Source organism: Procambarus clarkii, chromosome 13 (genome assembly GCF_040958095.1).
Source record: "Procambarus clarkii isolate CNS0578487 chromosome 13, FALCON_Pclarkii_2.0, whole genome shotgun sequence".
In the NCBI taxonomy this organism is placed as follows: domain Eukaryota; kingdom Metazoa; phylum Arthropoda; class Malacostraca; order Decapoda; family Cambaridae; genus Procambarus; species Procambarus clarkii.
The window spans coordinates 26,147,319-26,163,276 of NC_091162.1; the positions used below are offsets into that span (position 1 = coordinate 26,147,319).

The window sequence follows — 15,958 nt, forward strand, 5'->3', positions numbered from 1 at the left end:
ATAATTAAATTCTTATAAATAAATTCTAAATAATATTTAAAGTCACATGTATCAAGCGTCCCGTCCCGTGGAAAATGTCTTCTATGTACTGCGGGTGAGTTAACCTCTACACTCCTCCATTCCCTTCCTCACTACCTCATACCTCCCTCACACCGCTCAAACTCATCTCTCCTCACACACATGCTTCCTCGTCTTCATCACTCACTGTGAGGTGTGTAGGTTAATTATTTATGAATTTCTTTCCCACGGAAGATATTCTTGAATGTCTTTAAACAATAATAATAACTATTATTCACTGTAAATTAATGCAGGCGATGAGTCACAATAACGTGGCTGAAGTATGTTGACCAATCCACACACTAGAAAATGAAGGGACGACGACGTTTCGGTCCGTCCTGGACCATTCTCAAATCGACTTGAGAATGGTCCAGGACGGACCGAAACGTTTTCGTCCCCTCATTTTCTAGTGTGTGGATTAGTGAACTGTGAATTAATCTTTGGATTAATTTAAGTGGTTGTATGTATTTAGTTTTCAGTATGAGTCATAATTTTATAATATTAATTTAATGTCTTGTATTGAAGCTCAGTGATTCAGGCAGTCAAAATAATTATGACATTTTATATTTGTATAAATAGGTTAGTATACAACATTTCTGGATGCCCAGAATATAATGATGATGGAAAATTAATGTTCAATGATTCATGGAAGTTCACACCGTCACGTAATTCCCCGCATAGCAGAGGAAACTGCCTCTTCCTACTCACCTTCATGTACCTCACTCTACATATCACCTATACGACACCAGACCCAGACGTATGTCTGGGATACCCTACCAGTCACTCTCCACCCAGCCCTAGGCCAAAGTCAGGTGCACCTGCCGGCGTCCACCGTCATGCTCCTTCCCTGTGGCCAACTAGCAGTTACGCTGCCGGCCTCAACTTCCAGGCCTCGGTGACAGAGGATGTGACATCACCAGTAAGAGTATGGATATTCCTGACCTCACACACCTCGTCAATTGTTTTCTTGTATGAGGGCCATGTGGCCTTCATTATCTAAAATCAAACACGCTTTTAGATATAATTTTTTCATGTTCGTTAATATTTAATATTATAGTTAATTTTGTTAGTTTTTATTTGATTATTCTTTCTACCCGGTGCAACTTTCACACTGCATGGGGCAAAACATAACTTTTTTTATTTGATAATACATGAGAGCCACATTACACCTGCCTAGTGTAGCTGCGATACTGTTTCACGTCACAACACCTATTTGTTTCAGAAATTCAATGAATATTGTGAGTCAGTACTGATCACTGATCAGTTTAAGTATTGATCTTTCATGTAAGCAACTAGTTTCTTCAGTTCATATTTAACATATATTCCTATTGTGGGAAGTTTTACCCACTATAATAATATCATTATCTAAAAAAGGCATTATTTCTATATCATATAAAAATCATATCAGAATCACTACAAAATAATTATATCCTACATCTGGATCCTTCATTACAATGCCACTATGATTTTGTACGCCATAGGGCCCATGGTGCCTACGTGACTTAGTGCATGCTTTTGCAAGGATCTAGAAGCTTCGAGAAGAATATCTTAATTAAAAAGTTGTTGGAACATCAATCAATTTCCGGTAAGGATTAAATCAAATCCTTAATAAGAATCAATAGTACTATCCAGAACTACCATTAATCTATAAATCTTATATCTAGTTATATTATAATCAAATCTTATCTCAATCATATGTCTATACAATACAAATAATCAATCAATGTGTATTGAAGGCTACCTCGCTCACGGAGCGAACTCGGACTTCTAGCGCCCACCAACGCCCAAGGGCAGAATGCGAATGTTTACAAGCAGTGAACACGTGACACGATGCTTTGCGAACATTTTCAGTAAAGGACACCACACTAACTTATCATTATCACAGTTATTACTCTCTAGAACTGGGGGAGTACCTGGACAATATCTATAAGGAAAAATTCCTAGTACTTTATCTAAATAAGAGTGTAGAGTGGAGCACACCATGTGACGCAGCCTCCATCACACCTAATCTTATCCTACTGCAATGCAACTAAGAACATATTGAACAGCAAAGCTGCTATTTTATTATAAAAAATAGAGTGCCTATTATCTCCAAGAGAAATTATACAACCTGTCTGACAAATATGTCAGACAGGCACCGGCACGCAGATTGGATAACCATAAGTATTGAGTGTTATTGTAGTGCGTTGATTGGTCAATTGCATGCTTGTATAACCTTAATGTATCCAATAAGTATGTTTATCATCACAGAGCGGGGCGACGCCCCATATTTCAGTAAATTTTTATTTATCTTTCAGTCACTGAAGCTTTTGAAGTTATCTAGACACTCATTTATCTAAACCTCTAAATAAATTTAGAGGTTTAGATAAACCTCTAAAATTGATTTTTTATCTAAATCTAATAATTTTTTGTGTTTATTAGTATGTGAATATTGGCTATTATAGTTAGAGTTCTAGGCTGGACTGTGTACATGTTTTGATCCTTGATTTAAACAGAACCAGTTTTCAGTTATAGAACTGAGTTATTAAATCTTATCCTTGTATTAACAATAAAAGCTGATGTGTCGAATTGTCTGCAGGTGGATTGTGGATCTTCAATCAACTTGAGAATGGTCCTGGACGGACCGAAACGTCGTCGTCCCTTCATTTTCTAGTGTGTGGTTTGGTCAACATATTTTAGCCACGTTATTGTGACACCTCATCTGCAACTTCTCCATTCACCCTTAGTAACCTCCACCTGCCCCTAACAGCCCACAGTTTGCCATTAAGACATAAAAAGCTTGGCTTTACGACCCAATCTAGGGATTTTAGTTGTATAAATTTTGCATACATTAATTTTTAATCTAATACAGTACAAGTCCCAAGTAGTTCACCTCTTTAATCAATCCCGACAATTTTCTCACACCTATTTCTTCCTACTCACATTCTCCATTTGAATTTCCCTTCCAATTCCTTACCTACATTCTTCAAGTATTGCAAATGGTGGCATCGGTGGGATACACTCAGTGAGAGTGTAGTGTCATTAGCTTATACTAGGAGTGTAGTGTCATAAGTTGACACTAGTAGAGTAATATCATAGGCACATGCAAGGATTGTAGTGTCATAAGCTCACACTAAAAGTGCAGTGTCATAAGCTCACACTAGACGTAGTGTCATAAGCCTACACTAGGAGTGTGGTGCCATAAGCTCACGCTATTAGTAGTGTCATAAGTTCACACTAGTAGTGTCAAAAGTTCACCCTAGTAAAATGTCCATAAACTTATTAAAAGTTAAAATTTTGTGTTATATGCTCGTACTAGAAGTGTTGAATTATAATCTAACACCTTTGCAATGCTTGTGATGTAGTAATCTCGTATTAAAGTATTTCTTTTCATAATACTGATTGTTTAGTCATTATACTTGCTAAAAACAGAGTATGAGCACCTCACACATTTCCAAAGTTCTTTAAATCAGCATTTTATATCAGTAATTACAAATATTTAACAATAATTATTTATTTATTTACCAATTTATATTGCTTATCAACTATTGTTGGTTAAATCATTGATAAATTAACTTTATAAATATATTTATAACTTCATAACAGTAAACAAATAAAATTTTGCTTATTTAAAATAAAATAATGTCTTTATATATACAGTACTGAGGCACCTTATTCTATACAACTCTAGTACATTTATGTGTGAGAACATCAGTATGAGCTGTGAGGAGGATTTGGACTTGCACACACGGGTCTTACTGATTTTCTCATTGTTATATCACGTTAAGGTGATTTTTTTTGTGCATATTATGTATCAGTCTTCATTTTGTGTTTAATTTCTGTTTGAGGCTTTCATGTATTGTGTAAAGACATGTATTGTGTCTCTGTACGTCTCCATTTCATTCATCTATCTTTCTCTTGTTGATTCTCATTATGTGTTACATTCTCTAAATGCATTTCTACCGCTTTCAATATTCTCAACCCATGTCGTTCCTCATGACTATTTATTTTTTTCCACTGCCTCTCCTGTAGGCTGTCTGCGTCTTCCTGTAGGAGCCTGTCAGCGGCTTCTTGTAGGCTCCCATGAACAGAACGTTTTTAGTTTGGTTGTCGTGAATGAGGAACAAGAACGGTCTGTTACAGACGAAACTATGTGCCCTGTTGAAGCCGGATCTGACTACGGCCACCACCGCCGTCGAAGCTGCGGCCTCTGTCCCTTCTTCATTCACCTCGACGAAAGCTTTGTGGATTGTCTTGCTGACGACGAGCTCCTTGTTGACTGAGAACTGCGACAGGTCGGCTGAACTACCGTTGAACAGGTCACGGATTCCCAGGTTCTTGAGGCCCTGGTCAGGGAAGGGACACAAAGGGTGTTAATTATGGTATTGGTTTTTGTTTTTATCAATCACTTGATCTTTTAATTATAACCAAATCATAGTCCTCATCACCATCATCTCCACCCTACTGTCACTCTTAAACAGATTAAACACAGTCTAGAAAGCTACTATCGTATCTCAGCTCATCTGAAGCCTGACCCAAGAAACATATATTTTAATGAGCAATTTTATATATTTTTCATTAGGAATAAATTTATTAAAGTTTGGATCATGTTAATTACACAGTAAAGCTGGAACTAGCTTATGTCTTACCTCCTTCAAATCATCCTCGAGCATCTGTTCCAACTTAAACTTGGGCAGGAAAAGTTCGACCGTGTCAGTATGGGCCCGTTCCTGGGTGGCTCTCAACAGGGTGCCGGAAGTGAGCGCTGACACCACGCGCCGGAACCCTTCCTCTCCCTCGACGTCCGGCAGTAACAACAACATGGAAATGGCGTCTCCGGCGTAGGGTACTTCCAGAACTTGGGCTGCCAGCTCCTCTGAGTGGGCTGATAGTGTGGAGGAAGAGCTATCATGTACAATCTTATAGAGGTTGTAGTTTGATTTTAGTGAGTTGGTATTTGTGTGAACCAGCGTCAAATTTGTATACACTTATTACATAATAGTTTGTGATAATGTCCTGTTATGAACGTTGTCAAGGGCGAAAAGAAGCAGGCACTGGAGGCCCTATGCAAGAAAAAAGACACGAAATAAAATCTGGTGGACAGGAATAATGCAGAATGTTTTGTCAAAATTGATCAGTGCTCGTATAATGCCATTAATGAAGGTTTTAATTACAGTACGACCTACTAATCCCATGATTGTGTTGGGTCACATAGAGAGGATGTAGTTGATAACTGCTTTGACATGACCGACAGGAAAGAAACCTCAGGCTAATTGAAAGGGGCACTAGCTCTCTATATTTGGGATTAATATTTGAATGTGGCTCGAATATCTATGGAATTCTCTGTCTCTCTCAGGTGCTCCAGTTCTCCATTTCCAGTATCTGAAATACTGGAGCACTTGAGAGAGGAATAACTTCCGATCCATATTCAGATACGGATCCAGACTCCAGGGAGGAAGCCTCTCTCAGAGGTGCTGCAGGACAGCCAAGCACAGTGGTCTCTGACCCTATTTGGGAGGGAAGACTCATGTAGCGTCCATGGTAGAAGATCTTTGGTGAGTGTAAGCGTAGTATTGTGTACCAAAATGTCCGGAATATGTCAGCGGTAGATCAATTGTGTAGCAACACAGTTTTCTATCGGCGACTGAACTAATGTTAGTATCTTTGGAAAGTTAGATGAAGTCCAGTAAATTTATATATATTCTGGAAATTAGTTAGGAGCGCCAGACCAGTAATGCATTAAAATATTGTGTTGAAATGTTGGTTGATCAAGGGGGACATAAATATGTCAAATGCACACTTTTATCCACCTCGAAATTATTACACAGACTTGATGTAAGAAAGTCAAAGCATTTACTGAAGAACTGAGTAAATGTTATCATTAATGGGTAAAGAATTAAGATATCAGACACCCGATATGTCTATAAATTAATAAGCAGTAGCTGTATTCTCCTTTCCTACACCTTAAGTGGGTAAAACATCTCATCTTTCCTCCCCTTAGAATGAATATAGTCCGCCTCTCTCCCTCTTTTCTCTGGTTATCAAGACTCTATCACTCCCATTCTAATGTAACTATCAGGAGTGTGGTTACCGTAGTAGGCCGGCCTCACTTAAGATCTGGAAGTGAAGGTCTCTCACTCTCCCTATACTAAGAAACAGGCCAGTGCAAGGCTTATGGTAACTGAAGTGTAGTCAACTAGAATCAGATCCCATAACCCGTATTTAATCTAGTTACTCCCTTCACTTCATTACAATGCCTCCGTCGTATTTACACGCTGGTCCTCCGACCCTGCAGTGTTTCTGGAACTCCATCAAATGTCTTAATAATAATGACGATAATACAAGGACACTGGCCGAGCTTCACCTGGTGATGTAACCTTACCTAGCCTGAGCTTTGTCTTGATCCTCATCATGGCCACGTCGACAGAGTGGCCGGGGGAGACAAAGAACTGCCTGGGTTGTGTGTGCGAGGGTTTGAACTGGTACCTCCAGGTGCCCTTGAAGTAGGCGGCGTTGATAAGCATCATGATGGCGTCCACCATGTCATCAGGGCTCACCAGATTCGGAATGAGGCCTTTGGTGGTGGTGGACACGAACTCGTTGATGGTGGCCGAAGAACCGTAAAGCTGGTGATGAACAAATTGCTCGTTAATATTCATCTTGATAAATGGGCAACAATGAAAACTTTTCACAACAGATGAGCCAAAACATCCCCTCACATGGGGATGGCCAACCCAAGTCTTGTAGATAACCCGCCCGACTCTGGGGAAGGTGGAGGTGGTCCTCTACCAGACGCTCCAGTCAAATACACAACGAAGTGACAATAGTGTAACTGTGATTGCCTTGTGTACACTTCACTGACTACTCACCTCTTCGTACTTGATCACGACTACTACCATGATCATTTTAGTAACAGCTTAACCAAGTTAAGCAATTAACCTGATCGCTTGTAACTTGGTCACTTTAACTTAATAACTACAATTGTAATTTCTTAGCAATAATTGAAACTTAATCACTACAGTTGTAACTTGATAATTGCAATAGTACCTTCCTTAACACAACTGAAACTAAATCACTATAACTGATAATTTTTCACGGCTATTCTAACTTAATCACGGAAAATGTAACTTGATCTCTACAATTGTAACTTAATCAATGCAATTGCAACTTGATCTCTTTAATTATAACTTAATCAATTGCCGTTGCAATTGTAACTTCGAGGCAAATTAAAATTGAAACTTATCCGCAACATATATAACTGTCTTAACTACATAACATTAGGGTCCAGTTCCTGAAGCCATTAAGTGACCCACAACATCGCAAGGCGGTTCGGACACATAATAATCTAATTAACCCAAATTTAACAGGTCAATTACCGCCAAGAAATACGAGAAAAACATGATAAAAGGTATTTGAAAATAATGAGTAAAAACCCTTATCTCTTACGTCTGAGAAGTCGATCTTCTGGAGCTCCTTGTGGAGGATGGTGGAGATGCAAGGTCGCAGGTCAAGGAGGTCGTCAAAGTAGGCACGATTGGCGATGTTGAAGGTGTATTGGGACTGGCTGCTGGCTCGCTGGGCGTACCTGTGTGGGGGAGAGCCTGGCTGTAGTGGTGATGGTAGCAGTATTGGTGGTAGCATTAGTGGTGGTGGTAGTGGTGATGGTGGTGGTAGTGGTGATGGTGGGAATAGTAGTGGTAATGGTGGCAGTAGTGGTGATGGTGGGAGTAGTAATGATGGTGCTAGTGATGGTGATGATGCTAGTGTTGGTGCTAGTGATCGTGTTGGTGTTAGTGATGTGATGATGCTAGTGATGGTGATGATACAAGGGATAGTGTTGGTGCTAGTGATGGTGATGATGCTAGTGATGGTGATGATGCTAGTGATGGTGGGAGTAGTAATGATGGTGCTAGTGATGGTTTTGGTGCTAGTGATGGTGATGATGCTAGTGATGGTGTTGATGCCAGTGATGGTGTTGATGCTAGTGATGGTGATGCTAGTAATAGTGATGATACTAGTGATCGTGTTGGTGCTAGTGATGGTGGGAGTAGTAATGATGGTGCTAGTGATGGTGATGATGCTAGTGATGGTGGGAGTAGTAATGATGGTGCTAGTGATGGTGATGATGCTAGTGATGTTGATGCCAGTGATGGTGTTGGTGTTAGTGATCGTGATGATGCTAGTAATGGTGATGATACTAGTGATGATGATGATGCTAGTGATGATGATGATGCTAGTGATGATGATGATGCTAGTGATGGTGTTGGTTCTAGTGATGGTGTTGGTGCTAGTGATGGTGTTGGTGCTAGTGATGGTGTTGGTGCTAGTGATGGTGTTGGTGCTAGTGATGGTGTTGGTGCTAGTGATGGTGTTGGTGCTAGTGATGGTGTTGGTGCTAGTAATGGTGTTGGTGCTAGTGATGGTGTTGGTGCTAGTGATGGTGTTGGTGCTAGTAATGGTGTTGGTGCTAGTGATGGTGTTGGTGCTAGTGATGGTGTTGGTGCTAGTAATGGTGTTGGTGCTAGTGATGGTGTTGGTGCTAGTGATGGTGTTGGTGCTAGTGATGGTGTTGGTGCTAGTAATGGTGTTGGTGCTAGTGATGGTGTTGGTGCTAGTGATGGTGTTGGTGCTAGTAATGGTGTTGGTGCTAGTGATGGTGTTGGTGCTAGTGATGGTGTTGGTGCTAGTGATGGTGTTGGTGCTAGTGATGGTGTTGGTGCTAGTGATGGTGTTGGTGCTAGTGATGGTGTTGGTGCTAGTGATGATGATGATGCTAGTGATGGTGTTGGTGCTAGTAATGGTGTTGGTGCTAGTGATGGTGTTGGTGCTAGTGATGGTGTTGGTGCTAGTGATGGTGTTGGTGCTAGTGATGGTGTTGGTGCTAGTGATGGTGTTGGTGCTAGTGATGGTGTTGGTGCTAGTGATGGTGTTGGTGCTAGTGATGGTGATCGTAGACAAATAAGAATATGATGAACGAATCATACTCTTTCATCAGTCACCAAATGGGGGGTACAACCTCCCAGGATTCTAACTCACAGCAATTTTCTTAATTGGCTTGGTACCAATTAATTGTTTGGTGAACAGGTGCATCAGGTGAAAGGAAACGTGGCCAGGTGCTTGTGTCTTGCCCGGGAGTATTGAATTCGAGTTCCTCGCGTGTGAGCTGAGGCTGTAGCCTACTGCACTGCAGGAGTCACGTAGCATGCAGGCGATGAGTCACAATAACGTGGCTAAAGTAAGTTGACCAGACCACACACTAGAAGGTGAAGGGACGACGACGTTTCGGTCCGTCCTGGACCATTCTCAAGTCGATTGTGATGAGGAAGAAGATGCAGGCAATAAATAGGCTAGAGAGAGGTGAGGAGCAAAGTGTAGTAGAGGAGATAGTAGTAGGAATAATAATAGGATAGTAATAATTAAAAAAAAAATTAGTCTAAAATAATAAAAAAAATTGATTGGTCTTCCTCTAAAAATTATTTTAGAGGAAGACCAATCAATAGGATGATTGGAATCCCTCACATGACTGAAGAGAGCATTGTTAGTGTCTGCAGACTTAACACTTCTCTTGTGTTCTTTAAGTCTGTAATTCAGTGTACGGCCAGTTTCGCCAAAGTATTGGAGAGGACAAGACGAATTCTTTCTTTCTCTTTCCTTTTCTTTCTCTCTTCTCTCTTTTCTATTCTTTGTTTCCTTTACGTTCCCTTACTATCCTCTTAATTTTCCTATTACTATCTCCTCATTCGGTGGTTATAATAGGAGTATGGGCATATAGGCCCTCTGCATTTTCTATTCCTACTACTATCTCCTCTACTACACTTTGCTCCTCACTTCTCTCTAGTTTATTTATTGCCTGCATCTACTTCCTCATCACAATCGACTTGAGAATGGTCCAGGACAGACCGAAAAGTCGTCGTCCCTTCACCTTCTAGTGTGTGGTCTGGTCAGCCATGTAGCATGTGCGTTGCTGGGGAACTCATTATCAGTGTTTATAAGCATCTTTGTGTCTGGGAATACTATTGGTGTAAGTGAATATTGTAATGTGCTTGAAGAAATCGTGTATGATAATAATGTAGTGAGGTGATAGAGTCGTTACTCACATTACGTCAAGTGCGCGCCACAACCGCAGTGTTGACGCCTTGTCCGTAACCCTGAGCGCGGCTTCCAGTTGGGTCTTGGTGCTTCCCGCCGTCCCGAAGTAGGTCAGGGTGAGCGCTGTCCAAATGCTATAGGGCGAGAAAAAGAGGTTCTCGGCCGGGGTGTTGCGGGAAAGTTGTCTGTAGAGATCAAAGCTGAAGTCGTTGATGCCGGAGAGGTCAGTGTTGACGCCTCTGGAGTTGCCACTGTCGGAGAGGCATTGTGGGACGACGCTGGCCACCGTTGCCACGACAACCGTCGCCATGGTAACTCCCGCCACAGCTTCCCACCTCATATTTCTGCCGGAAGACAAGATTTTTATTTTATATTTTTATTTATTTTTATATACAAGAGTTCTTATACATTCTTGTACAGCCACTAGTACGCGTAGCGTTTCGGGCAAGTCCTTCATCCAATGTTCCCTGGAATACGACCCGCCAAATCGTTTAACAACCAGGTACCCATTTTACTGTTGGGTTAAACAGAGACTACAGTTAAGGATTGGCGCCCAGTAAATCCTCTCCGGCCAGGACACGAACCTAGAAACAAAGGTCTCGCGAAACGCCAGGAGAGGGTCTAAACCACTACACCACGGTGACTGCTTAAATCTCTTGAACCCTTCATGTGAAACTGAAACCTTTCTGTCACTCACCCGCCAGATATGATTAATGGGGATCATAATAAACTAATTAACCTGTGACTGTTGACGTGGCCATGTAACTGGCTCATCAAGGCTGAACTTGTTTCACTAAACCAGCTTTGGGATTCCGTTTCTGAGCCGATTATCTGTATCTATTAATTAGGATGTCTGTCTGTCTGTCAGAGAAGGGAAGCCAGACGCTTAGGGCTAGCCTCTCACAGAACATTACATCCTGATTTGTGATTTTACAGTCAAAGCCATAGGACGGTTGGGGTCGACCTCTCCTTAATTAAGAAGGATCGGCTCCTATGCGTCCACCTGCAAGTCCTGTGAAATATAAAATGAGGGTTTGACTGTCCATAGAGTGTTAAACAGAGTTAACAGCTGTTATCCTAAAGAATCAACGTCCATTCCATTGATTCAACATCAATAACGTTGACTGAATATTACTCGAGCATCTTTTGCCCATTAGGAGAGGAAAAGGATGGACGGAGAGAGGTAGAGGGAGGGAGAACAGGAGGTAGAGACGTGAGAGAGAACGGGAGAGAGGGAGAGAACCAGAGAGATTTAGAGTGACAGAGGCAGAGAGAACTGGAGTGACGGAGAGAGGTAGAGGGAACGAGAGGGAGAGTGAATGGGGTATGGTGCCCACTACCCCCCACAGGATGGGTATGGTGCCCACTACCACCCACAGGATGGGTATGGTGCCCACTACCACCCACAGGATGGGTATGTTGCCCACTACCCCCCACAAGACGGGTATGTTGCCCACTACCGCCCACAGGATGAGTATGGGGTCCGCTACCGCCCACAGGATGGGTATGGTGCCCACTACCGCCCACAGGATGGGTATGGTGCCCACTACCGCCCACAGGATGGGTAGGGTGCCCAATACCGCCCACAGGATGGGAATGGGGTCCACTACCACTCACAGAATGGGTATGGTGCCCACTACCGCCCACAGGATGGGTATGGTGCCCACTACCGACCACAGGATGGGTATGGTGCCCACTACCGCCCACAGGATGGGTAGGGTGCCCACTACCCCCCACAGGATGGGTATGGTGCCCACTACCCCCCACAGGATGGGTATGGGGTCCATTACCGCCCACAGGATGGGTATGGGGTCCATTACCGCCCACAGGATGGGTATGGGGTCCATTACCGCCCATAGGATGGGTATGGGGTCCACTAGCGCTCACAGGATGGGTATGTTGCCCACTACCGCCCACATGATGGGTATGGGGTCCACTAGCGCTCACAGGATGGGTATGGGGTCCACTAGCACTCACAGGATGGGTATGTTGCCCACTACCGCCCACATGATGGGTATGGGGTCCACTACCGCCCACATGATGGGTATGGGGTCCACTGCCGCCCACAGGATGGGTATGGTGCCCACTACCGTCACAGGATGGGTATGGTGCCCACTACCGCCCACAAGATGGGTATGTTGCCCACTACCGCCCACAGATGGGTATGGGGTCCGCTACCGCCCACAGGATGGGTATGGTGCCCACTACCGCCCACAGGATGGGTATGGGGTCCACTACCCCCCAAAGGGTGGGTATGGTGCCCTCTACGCCCACAGGATGAGTATGGGGTCCACTACCGCCCACGGGGTGGGTATGGTGCCCACTACCGCTCACAGGATGGGTATGGGGTCCACTACCAACCACATGATGGGTATGGTGCCCACTACCGCCCTCGGGGGTGGGTATGGTTCTCACTACCGCCCAAAGGGTGGGTATGGTGCCCACTACCGCCCACGGGGTGGGTATGGTGCCCACTACCGCCCACGGGGTGGGTATGGTGCCTACTACCGCCCACAGGGTGGGTATGGTGCCCACTACCGCCCACGGGGTGGGTATTGTGCTCACTACCGCCCACGGGGTGGGTATAGTGCCCTTTACCGCCTACGGGGGTGGGTATGGGTTGCCTAATAAGTGAAGTAAACTACCTGAAGCTTCCTCTGTGTCGGCAACGTCAGTCACAAACCACAGTTGTTAACGCTCACCGGCCAATTAATCTTTAGTGTCATGAGATTCTGACACCACGCACTTCTGTTGTTGTTGCTTATGACACCAACACACACCTTATCCAGCCAATAGGTAGGCGGGCATAAGCTTATGACACAGCTGTTCAGTGTCGTGATCAAACTTGACACAACAACACTTAACGTTATGACACAACACCCAAGTATCGTGAGACTGCCACTAAACATCCTCCAGTGTCGTGAGGTTATGACACAACACTCTAATGTGACGAACGTATGACAGAGCACTAGTGTCACGACTTGTGTCGGGAGTTTGACACCACACAACTTCAAGTTTCGTGAGATTATGACACAGTCCTCCAATGTCGATAGTTTATGACACAAGTCGCGTGAGGCGAGGTAATATGACACATTCTAGTGTGAGGTTGACACCAGACACCATCTGGTTAGAGTGTCACAACACATCCTTTAGTGCTGTGAACTTATGACACAAGTGACATGAGGCCATGACCGGCCACAGGTGTCTGGTGTCAAGGCGGGAGTAATCAACAAATGATGCTGCTGGTGATGAGCAGGTGATGAGCTCACTTGGTGATGACACCACCACTCCGTGAATCAACACCACACTTGAACTAGTAGTAGCGGTCATCCATCAGTCTCAGGAGAATATGGAGTTGCGCTCTGGTTGTCGGTCTGGGGCGGTCTCTCCAGGGCGCAAAGTCAGGGAAGCTGTTACCCATGCAGCCCCCTTGAACTGTTTCCTTATCAAAGCCACACAGCAAAGACCAACCAACCTGGAGGAACCGGTTAATGGCTGCTGGAAGAGACGAGGACAGTGTCACTGGAGCTGTATGATGGTCAACAGTGACGGGAGAAGCACCGGTGGTGGGTGAGGACGCTGGTGACTGTGTGTGGTGGTGCTCAGGGCCAGCATATATACCCGCCCCGCTCGCCTGCCGACTGTCCGCCTTCACTCACTGTTCCTTTTTCCCTCCCTCTAGCATCCTGTGGCGCCCCGGCTCTGGACCAGTGACGCAGGATGATACATTTCATCTTCCAGTTGTGTGTGTCTTCTGGCAGGGGACACACACATGCAGCGCTGTTGTAGTCTGGTAATAGTTGTGGTGTGGTTGTAGTGGTGAGGGCCAGGGCTCTGATCGGGACAACATGCTGTCTATCTGCCACACGCGTCAAACGAGTCTCAGCCAACAGTGTCCGTGAACGCGCTTAAGTGCATCTATGGGAAGATGCTGAGGACGCAGAGTGAACGATACACTCCGGAGAGTGAACGTTGACCAGAGGGAAATATGTAACCCGTTCTAGGAAAAACTTCTGCCGGTGGGAAAACCGGAGAGTGCGCGCGAGCGAGCGCGTGACGTCACTCAACATGACGGATCAACTTCCCACTCTCGCGGTTATGCAACTGTGCAACTCTTTCCATGTAGAGTGGATTTGCCGCTCCCAGTGGACTCCCCGCCACCCCTCGTGTGCAACGTTGGGTTTGTTGCTGCGTCAACACAAGCCCTTCTGCCTATAATAATAACAGTAATCATAAGATTTATTAATTTATAAGATATTCAAAGGAAAAGTGGTTATTTAACAGGTACAATAATTTAACATATTCCCTCTGTCTGTCTGTCTCTCTCTCTCTCTATGTCTCTCTCTCTCTCTCTCTCTCTCTCTCTCTCTCTCTCTCTCTCTCTCTCTCTCTCTCTCTCTCTCTCTCTCTCTCTCTCCCTGTCTGCCTGTCTGTCTGTCTGTCTGTCTGTCTGTCTGTCTCTCTCCCTCTCTCTCTCTCTCTCTGCCTCTCTGTCTCTCCGTCTCTCTCTCTCTCTCTCTCTCTCTCTCTCTCTCTCTCTCTCTCTCTCTCTCTCTCTCTCTCTCTCTCTCTCTCTCTCTCTCTCTCTCTCTCTCTCTCTCTGTCTCTCTCTCTGTAGCGTGACAGTGGCATACTTGCTTCAGTAATATGATGTTTACAAATTCACTCCTAATTTCCTAAGAGTTTATTATCAGAAATATCCCGAGGGTAATGCAACACCTTATTAATATTACGAGAGGCGAGCATGAGTAATGGTTCAGGTGAGGAATTGATGAGCGCGGTCAGTTATGGTCCACCATCCCTCTCAACGGTGATGAGTATACCATCCCTCTCAATGGTGATGAGTATACCATCCCTCTCAACGGTGATGAGTATACCATCCCTCTCAACGGTGATGAGTATACCATCCCTCAGCGGTGACGAGTATACCATACCTCTCAACGGTGATGAGTATACCATACCTCTCAACGGTGATGAGTATAGCATACCTCTCAACGGTGATGAGTATACCATCCACCTCAACGATGATGAGTATACCATCCATCTCAAAGATGATGAGTATACCATCCCTCTCAACAGTGATGAGTATACCATCCCTCCCAACAGTGATGAGTATACCATCCCTCCCAACAGTGATAAGTATACCATCCCTCTCAATAATGATGCATATACCATCCTTCTCAACGGTGATGTGTGTCGTAACGAAAAGCTAACTTTTAATATAATGATATTTAATTGATTGAATCGAATTACTGCAAGGACTACCCTATTTATACTGAAAAGGGAAACAGATAACTAATGCAATAAAATGGACTGAGATACCAGTCTCTGTAGATAATGTAATCATCCAGAATTACTTGTTGGACATTAATGGACTGTAAGAATAATTATTATTCAAAAGTTGAGCATTACCAAACTTCACAATTGGAGTTAACACTAGAAGCAGAATTACTCCTAGTACACTTAATCGAGACTGGTTCTTCCTCGAAAAGGGTTGATAAGATATACTAAGAAATATAATTTGTATAAGTATTCAATAATGTGGCTAATGATAAGATCATATAGTAATAGATGTTAGACAAGAAAATTGTTCTTATGTAAAGGTTCATGAGGCTATACGAAATATGATTAAAATCCTAGCTCACCTAAATTAAATATATATTCGAAATATTATTAAATCTCATCAATTTATGAGAAGTTAATTAATAAATTAACGAAAGATCAGCGGCTTAGCTGTAACAGTGAACGGTAGCGTGGTTGGGCGACGGCGTCATCTAGAATCTGCGGGAACACGTGACCCGCTAGCGTGCGTGAGAATTTGTCTCACCTCAGG

General features: G+C 43.8%; 1 protein-coding gene across 1 annotated transcript; it reads right to left on the reverse strand.

Moving 5' to 3' along the window:
- Window positions 1–3,607: 3,607 nt before the first annotated feature.
- Window positions 3,608–13,961, reverse strand: LOC123757272 (leukocyte elastase inhibitor). Its single transcript, XM_069323828.1, has 6 exons — window positions 13,601–13,961; window positions 10,134–10,469; window positions 7,483–7,621; window positions 6,419–6,662; window positions 4,686–4,921; window positions 3,608–4,382 (listed from the first exon to the last, which is right to left on the reverse strand). Exons 2-6 carry the CDS (start codon window positions 10,463–10,465, stop codon window positions 4,041–4,043), a joined length of 1,293 nt encoding a protein of 430 aa, XP_069179929.1. The 5' UTR covers window positions 10,466–10,469; window positions 13,601–13,961; the 3' UTR covers window positions 3,608–4,040.
- Window positions 13,962–15,958: the final 1,997 nt, after the last annotated feature.

What these genes read in the sequence shown, in the direction of transcription:
- LOC123757272 (XM_069323828.1), bottom strand. Translation starts at nt 10,465, where the DNA reads ATGAGGTGGGAAGCTGTGGCGGGAGTTACCATGGCGACGGTTGTCGTG. An exon ending in AGAAGATCGACTTCTCAGAC is followed by an intron (nt 6,663 to 7,482) that starts GTAAGAGATAAG and finishes GTTCATCACCAG; the next exon opens with CTTTACGGTTCTTCGGCCAC. An exon ending in TCGAGGATGATTTGAAGGAG is followed by an intron (nt 4,383 to 4,685) that starts GTAAGACATAAG and finishes TTCCCTGACCAG; the next exon opens with GGCCTCAAGAACCTGGGAAT.